The sequence below is a fragment of the Micropterus dolomieu genome, linkage group LG14 (genome assembly GCF_021292245.1).
Source record: "Micropterus dolomieu isolate WLL.071019.BEF.003 ecotype Adirondacks linkage group LG14, ASM2129224v1, whole genome shotgun sequence".
NCBI classification, from domain to species: Eukaryota; Metazoa; Chordata; class Actinopteri; order Centrarchiformes; family Centrarchidae; genus Micropterus; species Micropterus dolomieu.
In genome coordinates this window covers 12385800-12403229 of record NC_060163.1, presented here as the reverse complement: position 1 = coordinate 12403229, position 17430 = coordinate 12385800, and the positions used below count along the sequence as shown (strand labels likewise).

General features: G+C 35.9%; 1 protein-coding gene across 3 annotated transcripts in view; it reads left to right on the top strand.

Moving 5' to 3' along the window:
* LOC123983272 (potassium voltage-gated channel subfamily C member 1-like) overlaps positions 1-16718 on the top strand; it is a 43824-nt gene extending 27106 nt beyond the window's left edge. For 2 of the 3 annotated variants that reach the window (XM_046069470.1, XM_046069469.1), the window contains one exon: positions 11526-16718. In XM_046069470.1, coding sequence (XP_045925426.1) covers positions 11526-11539 — 14 coding nt within the window. In that variant the 3' untranslated portion in view covers positions 11540-16718. Of the gene's footprint in view, positions 1-4387; positions 4720-11525 lie in introns of those variants that run through there. The other variant, XM_046069471.1, reaches the window with a different exon arrangement.
* The last annotated feature ends 712 nt before the right edge of the window (positions 16719-17430 follow it).

Below are 17430 nucleotides of genomic sequence, written 5' to 3'. Positions count from 1 at the left end.
TCCACCCTTATTTCCCCTATCATTTACTATTAATAATTATGATATTGATAAGGATAGATTGTTGGTGGAATCATTTTTTGAGAGCAAAGGTTTTATGAGATTCACTATTTTGCCACAACAACATATATGTTGTTTCTGCCTGAGTTATTCGTCACGACCAGTTTCTGCTGTAGACAATCTTTATGTTAAGTGACTCAGTCCAACAGGCTGCCACCAAATAAAACACACTAACTCTAAACCATGCTCCTAACAGATTTTAATACGTGTTTTATGTGGGAACACTTGTAAGTGTGTTCTCCTGTATGTCACTGTACTCTTAGAATCACAAACAGTGCGTCAAACTTGTTCTACATTGTCATGCATGTTCCATTGTGTGTAACAATATCACTGTTTGTTACTGTCACCTCATCACAACACTGCAAATATTCTTTTTTCTGAACCAGATTTTTACCTTATAAAATAAATAATACATGATATGTACCTTATATTGGTATGTGCATATGATATATGTCTATGAATATGTATGAGAAGTATATACATATTTATATAAAATATTAATGAAAACAGCTGACTCATATAGGTCACACAGCTAACAAGAGGCTGCAGTATACGGTTGCATGTCATCTACTTTCCCCAATAGACCGCCAGGTACTGTATAGACACATTGTGGCTTCAGTAATGGTCATGAAGTGATCAATACATCTAAAAACGGGTAACAGGAGATCATACAGTCTTTAACAGGCAATTGATCCCATGTAAGAATGATCAGTATGTGGCCATGCCAAGAATAGCCTCCAAACAGTCAGCAAATCCTGTGTATCCACAGCAAGCAAGTCAAGTTTTTTGCCACCTACATACACAAAAGGATGATCAAGTCTATAATCTCGGTTCAGTCTGTTTAATTTGACATTATTATTTCCTTGGTAAACAGTCTGGTCAGAATATTTGCAGTTTTTTCCTCTTTTCCCTCTCCATAACCTTCTCCTTCTGTGATTAACATTCTCATTCTCCATCCCGTCCCCAGGCCGCCATTGCAGAGCAAGTGTAACTAAAGTCTGACTGTAGGTAGGTACGTGCTCTCTCCATAGTGTAAATTAAGTGTGACATTGGGCAGGAGTTATGTCTTCACTGAATACAGTGACAGCTAGACTCAATATTTCCCCTGATAGACAATCCCAGAGCACAAAAACCCTGTTGATGTTGTTGTAAAGACAGTACTTAGCACAGTGAGGAGGAAGCTAGGAGACCGTGACAGACTGCTGTGGCTGAGACATGATTAGCTTTATAGACATTTATATTGCAATTCCTGAGATCTTTCCTTGTTTTGAGTGTTACTGGGCAATAGTTTTATACATCAGCAAAGACAAACTAAACCAGTCAGCTTCTGGTAGCAAAGCAGCCAGCCAAACTGGTCACTTAGAAATATCTGAAACTCATCAGAATGATGTTTCAGTCCTCTCTGCATGTTCTTCATCAGTTTCACCTTCATCTAATCAACAGATGGGAACTCCTTAACCATATTTTACTCATATTACACTTGACAAGTGTTTTAAATCCTCTGATTTCAGAGTAAAAAGAGACAAATAAAGGACAAGTGTTCAAAGCAACAGAGCCAACATTAACAACATAATTAACTACCGCAAGTCTTAGTTTAAAGGAAGATCATAATGTATATGAACATACCGTTCTTAGTCTTTTTTCGTCTGGGCTGTCTTCCCCTCCTTCTTTTTCTGTCTTCTCTGCATGCTGCACGCTGATTTTTTCTCAACACCAACAATAGAGCCAAAGGAATTTCTCAGCAGAAGCAAAACCTTTTTAGTACCTTCATATACGGGCCTCCCAATATTATTTTTATGAAATCCCATAAATCAAAGGTAGTACCCAAGTAAAGCAGTTCTTAATATTTAAGACAACTTTATTAAATTAGCTGAAAAAGTTTCATATGAGCAGTTGGAACATTACTACAGTTGAATTGATATATAATATATGTTTATACCCTTTGTTTTATTTGATTTTATTTATAGTTGAACTTCTTTTAACAGCAGAAACAAGACATTAAAGCTACCTATTTCATAAAAACTCTACAACTCTGAAACTATTTAATGGGACATAAATTACACATCAGCATTTTGGTTTATCAGTTGCACACTGAATAAGGATTAGTTAAAGTTGGATCCTTCAGATTTCAGTCCTGGTTAATTTGCTGATGCCTGTAGCTTAATGAGATGTTGGAGGTGTGCTGAATACAAATGTTGTCTTCAAGGGCATAGGTTTGGTCTCAACATTGTTAGGGACCAACAGTTCATAATTCATATCACTACATCTTCTATGGATTGACTATGTATATAATTTCATTTTTGGTCAAAATTATTGCTAGGGTCAATTCAGTGGTACTACCATCCCTACTAATTTCTACTCCCTTGGTTGTCTTGTTCTGTAGACACATTTCTGATCAATGATTGCGCTTGTAGTGATAAATATATTGAGTGTCTTGTGGCTGCTTAAAAATTAAAGCCAGCCCATATTCCATCAGTTTATTGCTCTTATTATGAAACAGCAGCAGTAGGATTTTCAATTTGCATTAGCAGGAACTTGACTTAGCTCTGACACGTGTCAGATATATACATGAGATAAACAATAGATTGCTATAAGAGCTTTTTTGTCTGAATTCAGTAGCAAGCATTATTGTAATTCTGCAATATAAGCAGGTTAGGTTGTTTTTGACTACGTAGTATTTGTCCCTCTTGTTGTTGCCCCTCAACTCTGATTCAGCAAACATCACAAATATGGCTGTCATTTGATGCAACCTCACAATTTGTCCTGAAGGAGCTGAACTTGAGAATGAAGCAGCACCACAGATTGGCCAGACAGCTTCTCAGAAATCTTTGTATGACATGTAGCCTAAGAAACCCAGGGAAAATGCATCATCAATATTTTACTGAGTTGCCATCCAACTAATGTGCCTGAGCTAGTCAGAATAAAAAAAGGACTGTTATTTATGGTTGGCTCAAATGATGCGTAATATAGAGTGGCGGAGTTGCCCGCTGTGCGGCACAATATTTTGCCGTGTTTGTCCATTTCAGCAGGAAGGCACAAAGGATGTCATACTGTACCAATGGGTGTTCCTTGTTGTCTGTCCGTAGCCCTTTGATGGTTGGAGTTTGACAAAAATATTCACTGTAACTTGGTAATTTCGTCACAAAGTACGTTAGCATTACAGCTTTATTACGTTATCTTAAAATGAAATAAAACACATTCCTAATAACACTGTAAAACTCCACCCATTTTGGGTCAGTTAGCCATTGTTAGGTCGACCTACCAATGGTGTTTTTCACTTCACCTGATGCAACAACACTCCGTCAGCATAGCACTATCTTGTCTGTGGCTGCTTACTACAGGGGGAATTCAACATCTTGCATGCTGTGTAACACAACAAAAATACAGTGGGAAAGGACACAAAGGCCAATGTGTTATTTCTTAAATAAATTGGTTATTGTAAACATACAATAAGTACTTCATACATACTACAGTCACTTGCACAAGTGACCCTGTCTTACCATGTGCCTTTTCCCTCTGTAAACAAAATGTGAACTGATAAACTGCAGGATGTGATTACCGGGGGATAGGAAATGTTTTTAAATGTTGCAGGGAGGACATTTTTGTGTTGGCCCTTTGAAGTTTGTTAGAACCAAAAGCAAATACTAAGGTGGCTGTATATGAAACGTAATGCAAGTCAATTGATTATTCGACATATCTTTATCATTAGTATAGCTTTTTTACCTAAAACTTTATGTGGTCAACTCCTACACTGTATCAGTGATATCTGAGTATTTGCTACTGTGTATTTGTGTAAAAACTGTATAGTTTAGGTAGTAGTATAGGCCAAATAGTTGTCTAAAACACCTGAACATTAAACATTAAGCTTCAGGTGATGAAATGTTGGGTGTTTTATTCAATAGGCCTACTGTAGGTTTTAAATTTCTTAACATCTAAGAATCTTTTGCTTTTCTGTTTTAAAAAAAAAAAAGACACATCATAACTCGCATTTTCTTGTTTTGTCTTGTCTTGTCTGTCTTGTCTGTGTCTGTACTCGTCTGTCCTTTATATGTCTTTATGATTTGATAATGTTTTCAATTTCTTAAACTTCATTTATTCTCTCTTCATTTTGATTTCTTCTTATAACATCTTAAACCTCATGTCCATGTTTAAATGCTATGTCATCTTCACAATAAACTACCTGTACATGGAACATTTGTCATAACATGTCCAAACATTTCAATTATGATTTCCTTTTATTTAATTTGCTATCATTGATATGTGATATCAAAACAATAACACATAATATGACCTAATGAATCAATCTATGGTTAAAATTATTTCCTTAAAGCAACGAGCTATGAGAAATCTCGCAGTCTCAGTAACATATCGGGAATGGCTGGGTCATCACTGCGGCTTGCTCCGATTACTAGCCCACCCTTTGAAACCTATGAGGCCCCAGGACCGCTGCGCCGCTGTCGCTCCCCCATCCCCTCTATTTTGTAGCAGAAAGGGTGCTCATGATTGGATGATAAGAGATGTGGATTAGCTATGGACTGATCACACTGAAGCCTCCATTCGGATTATAAACTGTGCAAAAACAATAGCAATAACACAACATTAACTTGAATGTAAAAAGAATGACCTCTTGTCTTGTGAATCTAATGGTTGATGATGCATGCATCAGGTTAGCTGATGGGGTTGAATATGAAGTTTAGCTTTAAAGATACCATGTTAATTTAAATTATTAGAAGAAATGTAAAAAACAATAATATTTGGATTGTTTAGTAAATAAGATAGTATCAGAGGTTAAAAAACATTATTAAACCAGTGCACAGTTACCTTTTAAAAGTTAAGAATTAAGTGTGTAGATGGACATCCATTTTTAAGTATTCTGGACCAAACAAAACTGAGCTTACATCACTGTCCAGAGAAATGACCATGAAACAAGAATCTTCAGTTCATTTAGCCAAAGACAAAATTACATTTATAGATAATATTGACGTTGAATAGGTTTCTACTTTCTGTCTTTTGTGAATATTGATGTATGTACAGTGTAGACATCATTTTGGTAATTCTCTCTAAAAAAACAGACTCAGCTTCTATACGTGTCAGTGTTAACACTTCATTTTGTATCTTATTGCGACAACATTGGACACTTTATGTTGATAGTTTACACAGCAAAGCTAAGTGATGTCGGAAGTTAAAAAAACAAAACATAAAACCCCTTAGCTTAAATGAAAAGAATACAAGTATTGTACCATAAGAGCTATATCAATCTAACATTTGAAAATTGTTGTTTGTTTTATTACATTGCTGTTAGGATCCCATATATGCAATTGTAAAGGTCTATTCAGTCACTTTCTTTGGCATTTGCAAGCATGTTGCCTAATACACATACTATATATATTTATCCTTATCATCTTATATGCAATTATAACAATCATATTCCCCCACCCTAAATATTTGTTTCATTATACGCCTCAAAAATATGAAGCATTTACATAAGGGGGGTGGGGGGGTCCTACAATGTGTAAGACAAGGGTCATGTGATTGATGGAGTTAGCCGAGCTAACACTAGCTTGTTACTTATTTCTGGCCTTAGCTAGTGGATCACAAGGAACTTACCTAGGAACTTGAGCATTCAAAGTTTTTATAGTCCGCTTGCTTTCGTTTTCTGATAGCTTGCTAATATGCAATGCTGGTTGTTAGCAACATCGAATGTAAAGTACTAGATTTAGTGCATCTTTATTGCATCTTTATCACTTTAAACTGGGCAAAATCATATCCTTGGTTGTTAACACTGTTAGGGCATCTGAAGACCTCACGAGTAGAGCTGCCTGACTAGCTACAGCTAACTGTGTTTTGTTTCCCACAGTCTTTGGCAAAGGAGCACAATTTAACATTCACATCCTCGGTTAATACTTTCCATTTGATGATAAATGACTAAGTGGACCTTTGAAATGCTAATCAGGACAGATATGTAAAATAAACGTATTTGTAGGCCTACATTTTTTCAAAGAAATCTAAATGCATTGTATTTACAAAGCTACTTAAAAATTACAACAATAAACTAAGTACAAGATATGTACCTATAAAGTCAAAAATGGACGACTGCATTATTAATTGTATAGTTAAAACAAATAAAAAGCACTTTACTAACAGTCAATATCTTTTTACTAACCTTTAAAGCTTGCATGCTGGAATAAGGCCATGAATGATAGAGTATGTGAGACCACCCCATCAAACACATTTCTAACAGTTTTCTAAATATCTGTTTTGCTTCTTCTTCACTTTAATGTTTCTTATATATTTTTCCATAATTTTTTGTTTTTGGTTTAATGTTTGTCTGAAATGACCAAATGCAATCTGTTGGTTAATTTTTGGAAAATATGACAGTGGTTACAATATATTATTTCCCTCAATAATTAAGAATAAGCACTCTCTTTTAAGCAATTTGAAGCTTTTGTTTAGCTTTAATTTTTTTGTAACTGAGGGTTTCCTCAAGATTGCCATCCTCATATGAAAATAGGTATGTTAAAAGTTAAGCAAAAAAGATATAATAAAGAAATATTCACATATGCAATAATCATGCAATATTAATTTAATTGCTGGACAACATGCTGTGCACATACATATGTAAATATGCAGATCTATTTTTAATCTTAAGAATGCACACTTTGTTAGGCAGTCTACGTATTATTTTTTATTCAGCTGGTCCAGATGTGTACAAAGTATTACAATGACATGAGCCATTTGTCTTGTTTCATTTCAAGTCTGGTCCTTTAGCCTTTTTAATGTTGTGGTTGCCATTTTTATTGTTTGAGTTTTGTAATAGTTTTATATTTTCTTCACTTATACTGGTAATGTGTATTTCATTGTAAGGAATGACTTTTCTGTACCACTGATTGTCTAAACGTTTGTCAAAAAAGATACAGATGTTGTATTGAACTGTCCTTTAAGTTCTTTGACAAACAGAAATGTAGTAAGGCTGAAATCACCAGGAACACTGTAAGTTCTTTGGAGCCAACATTTTATTTGCAGGTGTGAAGGAAATATTTCCATACTTGTTTAAAAATTGTCAAGTTCTGTCATGATGGTTGTCCTGATTGCCATTATGTATAAAAATCGATGTGCTTCCAGACCCTTGAACTTTGAGAACTTAGATATGCAGTATAATGACTGAGGAAGCTATGACATCACTTGAATGTTTGCTTGAAATCTGTTGTCGACTGGAGTTTGAGAGATTTGTAAAAGTTGTCTCATTTAGGATGGATCCTACCATACATTCACTGTAAGAAGTAATGCTTACCTGGCTTTGTCTGATACGGGTTTTTGAAGGCCATTGCGCATATTTTCAGACCGAAGTTGCTAATAGTCGTGCTTATAGTCAGTGTTGTTACATTTCACCATTATGATGTCAAAAAATGACAATAATTTAGTGTTGTCTGAAAATATGTGAAACAGCATGCAGAGTTTTGTTTCTCCAGTGATTCCAAGAATTTTTGACAGCAGCTCCTTAATGTATAATGTCAACCTGAACTTAGGGAAAGTTTGGAAACTCTGGGATAGTACGTTTTTAAATTGATTCACTTGTAGAAAAATGTTTTGTGAACATGTAATGTGTAAAGTGTACAATGACACACATTGATTGGCCAGGGTCCAATCCTCGAAGCTAATCTTAGTCCACATCAGCAAACCTGAATATTTGTCTGTAATTTTTGCGAGCATCACTTCTCACGCATAATCCTCATTAAACCTTTAAGCGCACATGCATACTGTATAATCTTAAAATGACTCCACAATGTGGATGTTCCAATTTGCAGATACTTTTAATTATACTGGTATGCCACTTTATTTGGAATATACATTTTCTGTTACAGTGAAGGAAAATGTCCGTTCATCCAACGCGTTCTCATCTCAGTGCGTCATTACTGACACTTTAAGACAGCGTGACAAAGCGTAATTATTTGAAGGTACCTGTATGAAACTGCACAGCTGTAGGGTTAGCCAGTCGACATGCATAAAGTGAGTGACTTAGGTTTAGGCACTAACATTTCTGATAGTTATGGTAAGGGTAGGAGGCTTCGGGGGGCTCTCAACACCTTTAACACGAACTTAGCTAGCACTTCTGGTCTGTACGAGACTCCCCAGAGCATCTCATACAGACGCTGAAGTGTACCTTTAGAGTCAAATAACTACGCCTTGGCACTTTTTTTGAAAGCGTTGGTATTGGACGCCCTGAGATGAGAACGGTCTGGTCCTTCCTATATATATGTTTTTCTGTAATGCTACAATTAATTAAATATGGGTGAGAGGAATAACAATCTCACACAACATTACTTTAATTTGAAGTATTCTATTTGTACACATTTCTGCTTTGTATTGTATCAAAACTGGTCAGAATAATGTCACAAATGTCATTCTGTTAAAGTAATAGAGTCATATGGTTATAGCCAATGCAAATCACTTAGGACACCAACATTGTAAACAAAACAGGCAGATGTTGTAAGTGCCTCTATGAGGCCCCTGTACGTAGGCTCTGATGTCAATTTAGGAGTTCATACAAACTAGCTAGATTTACCTAGCTAAACCTTTGAAGCAATGCTTAATAGGTCAGTGGTTACTATTGAATATGTACATATCTGTATCTACACATGTGAATACATTAAAATCATATGAAACTAATTTATCTATGTATACTTTGTGAGTGTTGGACAGGAAGTTTTCGAACAACTGATTCTAAGAGAGTTGAATGATTTAATCTGTATGTCATCAGAAAAGGGTGTGGTTTTATCCTTTAGATGTCTCAATGCATGCATATATATATATATATATATATATATATATGTATGTATGTATGTATGTATGTATATATATGTATGTATGTATGTGTGTGTATATATATATATATATGTGTGTGTGTGTGTGTGTGTGTGTGTGTGTATATATCCCATTTTCACATGATCTGGTAGTGTTTAAACCATACTATTATTAGATCAGCTGTAATAACAAAGGAAACTTCTGAGCGCGTTCTTGGTTCTATGCTCTGTATTCTGCACTGTATGCTACTGACTATAAATATACATTAAATGTAAATATTGGTTGTTGCTAATGTATCCTGAAAGGCTTGTATGTTATATGTGCATCTTTGAGAAAACATTGCTGAGACTTGCAGAGACTGGTTCATTCTGTTTGGAATTAGTTAACATAGGAGTACAAAAAAAGTACAGTCTTTCAATTTGTGAGAAGAAGGGGAGAAAATGCTGTTTGATCAACTTTGAATTGTTAACCAGTTAAACCTCTGTGTGTTTATCACTTTGGTACATAATATGGTGCTGCATTTAGAACATGGTTAACCTAGCTTGTAATGTCCACTAAATAAGTGTTATGTTATAATCGTGGAATGTATTAAATGAATGTGATGCTGGGCACACTGAAGTCAAACAGGACATCGGTCCTCTTGTAGCAAAATGCATTGATCAAAGAAGTTCATCAAGAAGCTGGACTATTCCTTTAAATGGCACCAGATATATGTACATAATAAAATAATGCATGAGGTTCCTTCCATACAAAATCTGGCATTTAAATACAGCTTTTTTAATGACACCGCAAAGCTCAGAAGTGTCAGAGTACCTCATATAACATTTACAGATACGCTCGTTAACATGGTCTTGTTCAAGACAGAGTCCTACTCTATTGGTACTACACACACTTTTAGCTATATAATATTGTAATGTTGGAATATGAGTACTATACATTCGATCATAACTTTGACCTACTAGTATCATAAATCAAAAAGCTGTATACCAGTGAATAATCACACAATGGCAGTTTTGGCACTGTTTCGTGAAGTTACTGGTGCCAGAACAAAGGCAGAAAAAGACAGAAAAGTCTGGTTTATGTCCAAACAAAAAATTAGTGGTGTTAGTATCCAATAATGCATAATGTCTTTAGACTTGTGTGCATGTGCACGATTTTGTGAACACTTAAGTGTTACACAGAAGAAGGCAAATACATAAATATAATTTATAAATCTTAGGCTCTATTAATATATTTCTCATTTTGTGCCGCCATAGTGTACCCAGGGGAAGTCTCTGTTACTCTTAATAAGATCCACACGACAAGGTATGGCATTGCCTCTGCATTTAGTACAACTTTAAATTTACATCGAAATACTATTTCAAAACAATTACAAACTGTAGCTTAATTGTTGAGCATCCATGTCGGGCTTCCTTATTACGTAAGCTGCAGATGTCCTTTACTCTCAGATATTAAAACCATATAACTGATCTTTGGAAAGTATGAACTGTGTCTTGCTAACAGCTTTTCTCTGGAGAAAAACTGCAACTTTAAAGTGGAAATTGACAGAGGACGAGGGTTAAAGAAGAGCACAAGGGGAAGAGCTTATGCAGCTGCAATAAAGGGTAATGTTTGTATTGGGTTGATGGTTTGCTGGTGAGACCACAACAGAAGTGTTTAATCTCCCAGTAAATAATGCATGATGCCAGCACATGTGATACAAGAGGTGTTTGCCCTAACTGTAGAAAAAGGATTAAAAATGCTCAAATTACTGTTGTTGACAAACATTTTCTTGAATTTGAACCTGTGTTTGCATGATGCATAGCTCAAGTTGGGGGTTAAGCCTCTTGAAATGGTGTCAGCTCAGTGTGTGATTCACCTACTTGCTTCACAAAGTACAATAATTCCTCTTTTAAATATGAAAAATATCATGAAAAGCATTGAGTATGTCTGTATGTGCCAATCTGTCAAAAATGTATTTTTTCATGAAGTGTACATATCATCCAAATGAAAATGTTTACACACACAAACACTCACACACACAAACATCAGTGAATAACTGGCCATCATCTCCCTATCACCTAATCTTGTTCACTTTGAAATGCTCTGCACATAATTCACTCCTGTAAAGAGGATTTCTATATTTGTTGAGATTTGGAGTGGAGAGTATGGTGCTGGTCAGTTGGCCAGCAACTTGTTACATTCAGTCTATTGTTTGTTTTTCAAATAATGTCAATCACCAGTTTATGATGTCACAATTTCTTGATTTTGTAATTCAAGAATAACTTATGTGCCAACTTTCTGTCTGTATGCTGGAGATAGACTGTATTTGTAGCTGTATAGAGTTGTCATTACAGTTAAATTTGTGCACTTCATTCTGACATGCACAGTTAACCAGCAGTATACAGGTAATGGTAATTCATGATTACTTCCCTATTGTATGTAATGTTAGTAACACTATGAAACTGTTAATGATTGTAATTGGCAAATTCCAAATATGAGAACAAGGCAAATCATGAATTTATGTCCAAGATTGGTTTATATTAGCTTAGCACTTCTGTAAACCAATCTAGATGCAAGTGCTTACTCGTAATGTTAAAAGTTAAATATCACTGAACAAGATTTTTTACAAGATGTTTATTCTCTGTGAACTTAATATTAATGGCTTTCTGTTCTTGTCTTCACAGTGTTAAGTTTCTAGCATTCGCCTTCTCTCTAATGAGGAGACAGTAAGCGGTAAACACAATTTTGCGGCAGGAGCCACGTAACGACAGGTGTGACACGGATGAACTGTTTAAAGGAGATCTTTGGGGTGACAAGAGAGAGACCAGAGGTTAATCATGAATTTAAAAAATCATATGGTCTGCTCCTCACGTTGTTACCAAAGCAGCCTCTTGGAACTCTGACCACATTTTTTGACAACTGCCTGACTGACCTTTTTTTCCCTTTTTTTCGGCAAACTGACTGAGCATTGCACTGACACACTTTGGGAGAGAAAAGGACTCCTGATTACACATTCCAGATGACATATCTCTGACAACATTATACTCGCCATCTTGTATGATGACCAACTCAGTACCATGTACAGTGCTGAACAACTGAGCAACTTCACACGTTTCCGAAAAATACCCACTTGTCTTCACAAAGGACTGAATGAACAATGTAGCATCTCTGCTAACATATTGTAGCATTTGTTGGCTGGGAAATAACTTGACTTAATCCATCAACAGTTCAAAGAGAGAGGAATTTATGCATTCAAAGGATCTTTTAGATGTCATTTTCCTCTTGGGTTCCTTTCTAGTGAAGAAAAACAAAAATAGAGTACATGAGAGACAAAGGATTCGTCTAACTCGTTAAGCATGAAGGGACTACAAACTTTCATTTTGCTGTACAACCTTGTGTTGTATAATGATAAATACATGACCTTGATCCTTGAAAACTCTTGACATTCCAAAAAAAGCTGCACTAAATACAAATAGTGCGTATGAAATCGATCACAAATGCACATTATTTAACATCCATACTATAGTCCCTCATTGAAGTTTAGCACTTGTATAGCGTGTTTGCCACTGAACCTATGTCTTCCATTCACTTCTATCAGACTGAAACACTGCCCTCTTCACTCAAGTACTGAGATTATACAAAAACAACTATGAAGTTGAACAAATGAAGCACATGTAGCATCAGCTGGTCATGTATAGCATTTACAGCACATTTAGACTCACATGAAACATTCACCACAAGAAAATGGTGGAAAAAGACTTTATCTCTTTATCTCTCATGTACTGCCATGGGCTTGCCCGAAAATCCATGTGGGATACCAAAGGTCCTGTAGCATGCACTTGCTGAATGACCTTCTGTAATGTACAGTAGATTAGGAGAAATATTTCATTTTGGAGGTTGGTTCTCACCCTTATACTGCCCATTGCAGAGTCATTCCTCTGAGGGAGCTTAAACTGCCACTAGCATCCCATCCCTATATTCATTTTTAAATATTACCATGCCTGACTGACACAGTGATCAGTCATGAGGAGAAAAAAGACAAAACAAAAGTCCTACAGACAATTGTCAGTCTTTCTTCAATATCAAGGGATATTGGCCTGCCTAAATTTCAACGAAAATGACATTTCTACCACAAGGAGACTTTACGTCACATTAAAATGTCCATTAGCTTGAAATATCTGTGTTATCATTTCACCAATCAGATAAATGGTCCAACAAACACAAAGGCCGACACTGCCAATTAGGCACAAGAATCCCCAGACGCATACTGCCCCATCTCTCTCTTGTCCCTCTTGCTGCCAACGGCTGCTTCACAAGCAAGTCAATGTCAAGATAAGGATGGCCCATCAGGGGATCCCTTAGGCAAATTTAAAAAAGTGGGAAGAAATGGACTAAGAGTAGAGCAAGTGTGGAAGTGTACAAAGAGAACAAATCTATATTTTGATAAACAAATCAACTATCCATGGCTTCGGAGGAAGTTTCTGAGCAGAAAAGGTCCAGAATGCAAGAAAGAAAAAAAAAAAAACCAGATGCAAATGTTAATAGAAAATTTGGCATCATGAAATGGAGTCAAAGTCCTGGAAAAAGATGGGAAGTCAATATTTTGTCATGGGCAAAGTTGTTTTCCCCACAAGCACTGGGAACATGTTTTTGAAAGACAATGAGCGATGACAGACTCTTGCCTATAAAGACATGGGGATGACAAAGGATGGACGCTGAGATAAACAAATGAAAAAAAAAAGATAATGCATTTTGTAACTTTGTTTACCAGCATGACTACTTTGCATGACTGTCTTTTCTGCAAGCCCTTAGTTGAAGACAAGGGTGCTAGAGATACAAAAAAGTATATATAAAATGAATTTAAAAAAATGTTATATGCAATTAATGTTTTAAAAAAGATTATAATGAAAGAGAAGAGCTATATTTTGTTTTGAAAAGTAAAAAAAATGTGAATATTGAAACATGTATGTTTGCAAAGTACACCCTGAACTATGTTTTGTTTGATGAAATCTCTCTGCTACTACTGCCCTACATTACTCATTCCAGTGTTTACAACCACTGCCATATTTTTCCTTTGTTATGCATTGAACAGTATATTTTCTAATCATCCAGTCAACAGCAATCATTCAAGACTTTGCCAAACTATAGAGTTTGCGCAAAGGATGTTTGTTGTTAATTACAGAGTCCACGTTTTCCTCCTTGAATCATTTGCACAACTACCGTAGCAGTAGCAACAACAGCAGCAGCAGTTATAAAACAACAGCTCTCCATACCACATCTTTGACTGCTTGATTAGTACTCATAGTTTGCTTTTTTCCTTTGGCAATAATACAAGAGTTGTCACATGATTGTAGCAGGGCAAACGGAGAGCCTCAAGAGTATCTTCAAACCCTCAGTGTTAAAGAGATTCATATAAGGCCTTAGATTGGCCCATGGCAGGATTTTGGCAGTTCTGTTCCACTAGTCCTAAATAGAAAATGTGAGTACAAGTGCAGGTTATCCAATAAAGACCAATAACAGACTACGAAACTATATTGGCGAACAATCAAGAGAGATTTCAGGTTTGCATGGAACCAACTGCCATTCCAAAGTTTGCGTGTGGTTTAAAGGACTCAGGTGTGTTGGTGGTGTGTGTGGATGTAGGTGTTTTGCTATTTTCTTTCTAACATAATAAATTCTAGTATATAGACAACGATAATGTGAACACCTCACAGTGATGTGTAAAAAAACGCATGCATTATGACTTGATAATATCTCGAGGGGGAACGGAGTCTTGACATATCCCCTTAGCCTACTGTCATTGTTTGTCATGAACCCAGTCCTGATAACTATGAACACTGTGCCGTGTCGTAGAGCAGAAAAGTCTTCCTCCGAGAGGCAACTGAAAACTACTCACACTCACAGTGTCAGCATGAGTGTGTATAGGTAGCTCGTCTTTGTTTTTTTAAATGGTCAGGTCTTTGCATCCGTCATTACTCGTGCAGTTACTGTCATTCCTGCTGGCTAGTTGGCAGCTCATTACAGCACACAACACAGTCATGTGAGCACCAATCAAAGAGACCCAGAGCTTCCAAAATGATGTCAGTGAAGTACTTTTAAGTGTTGCGAGAAAGAAAGGATGAGAGATACCAGTGTCCATCAGGGGAGATTGATGTAAAAAAATAAAATAAAATAAAAAACATGTCTTGCTAAAAAAAAAAAGGATTGTTGAGTGCTCTCCAAGCACCTCAACCTTGGTTTGATATTCTAAGTGAGTTTCACGCCCTGCTGGTCCAGGGTTCAGCTCAGGCAGCTGAATGGTCCTCTTTCCATAGTACACTGCAGTTGGATGCTTACCAGAACATGAGACTCAGTGGTGTGATGTAGACTACATAGACTATTCAAGAACTTCTATTTGCGAAAATGGTCTGTGAGATTTGTTTTGGTCCCTTATCTTTTTAAAACTCCTGACTTCAGTTCCCGTTTTGGAAGGCATTAAGCAACTTTGATGGTCACAAAGACGTTTATGAATAATTCAGAGGGAAACTTCGAGCAATGGTGTGCACACTTGCAAGCACTTTGTGCTTCACCCAGCTGTTTCAGTTTTTTTTTTTTTTAACGTTGCCAAGTGTTGTCTTTTTCTTTCCTTGTTTTCCACTGTTAAGTTTGCCATTTCTTCATTTTCTACATTGTGACTGCTCTGCCAATACCAGGCTGAAAATATGATGTCTTTCTTTTTCAATTGCGTAATACTGCCATTTGATTTAGTCATGTTGAACAGAATGAGTTACAATGTTGGGAGTGCTAAGTCTGTTTTATTTTCTCAAGTTAGCAATCCATTATAAAATGTTGGAGATTTCCTGTGTAACACTCACATAACCAAAAGAACAAAAACGCTTTACTTGGTAAGTAGATGCCACTGTTAAATGGCTACTATGTATTGTGACAATATTATGACATGTCCTCTCCAGGTGTTTGGAAGGTGTTATGTGGTCTTTGGATGACACATCCTCTATGATATCCTATTCATTTACTTTAGGTGTCTATTTCTGTTGCATATGTTTTTTGTTTTTTTTAATTGAGGACACTGTATGCAATCTGCACCACGAATGCCACTGATCGACACTTACTGTATGCTCCCTGAGACACAGATGTTCCGTCATCAGTTAAGATGATTGCAACCACATGTGTAGAGGCTTTATGGTTTTCCATAGAGTGACTTAGCAATCACACTAATCTAAAAATATTTTATTTTACAAAGTGATAAGACCAGAGTTGTTTTAGAGGAAATGTTATCATACATCATAGATTTTTCTAATATATTTAATATCTTATTTTAATCAGAAATAATATGACTAACACCACTAAATCATACCGATATACATACATCTAATATTACACTACAGACTATCATCATGTATTCACGTAAGCATTCCAAAGATAAAAGATGTATGTTCATTTTACATGCCATCAAATTATATAAAGCAGACTTAGGTACTAGTCCATTGTACTACAGTCTTAGTAGGAGAGTGAATGGGGAGAGGAGGTGGTCACTGGAGTATCTGGTTGTGACTTATGCCGGATTTTATTTTTGAAATGTTGGAACACAAAGAACAACTCATCAAGAACTGTACAAAGTATATTTCAATGGAATGTTCATGATCTATCTTTTTATATTTTGAAGAAAAAATAGAAACATATCAATAAAGTGTCATAATTGAACATATTTCTACTATTGAGACTTAAAATGTATGAATGTCAATGCGATCTAATGTGAACCAATCTCCATAGCAGCTTGAATGAATAACTGATTAACAGTCATGAGATGCTTTTTCAGAGACATTAAAATTGCTTAAAAATCATTGAAATGAACTTAAAATAAATGAAAAAAAATGACATTAATGGTGTGTCCGTTTGTTTAAGTGTAATGTCCAATGGATGAAATGTGTGCTCCTGGGCATACTGACTTATGCTATAACATTCTGTACTGACTGTCACAGTTAACGCTTTTCATCAGCCTGTCAGGAACAGGATACCACAATACTGTGACTGATATAATCGGACTTGAAGCAAGGACACAATGAAAATCCACAGTCTTCAAAGTAATTGAAGGATGACACATCACATTTATGACTATAAAGTTTAAGAACATGGTGTATTTTGATGTCAGCATTTCCAAGAAGGTTCAAGTTTCTTTTTTTAACCAGTGACAGTTGCATTAAGCCATTGGGAGCATCTAAAATAAAGACATCATATAACAACATCATATAATGGTAATCAATAATTTTGAGGTCAACTGTAACTGTGTCATGATATTTGAGAATGATGCAGAAATATAAGTGCTGTTTTCCTTACATTACATGTTGATGTCAAATAACCGGAACTTTAAATTCTAAAATGCATGAAATTGGACATCAACATGTTAGATTCATAAGGATCTGTTATATTTCTTAACTGATACAAAATTCTTGGACCCAATTACAGATTGTAAGAGCAAACAGGAAGTGTGCACAAGAAGGACAAAAATTTATTTGAAATATTTCATTTTGAAAGAACTATGGCGTGGCGTGTGCAGCCATCTCATGGGAGTCAAAAGATTGCTCTGCATAG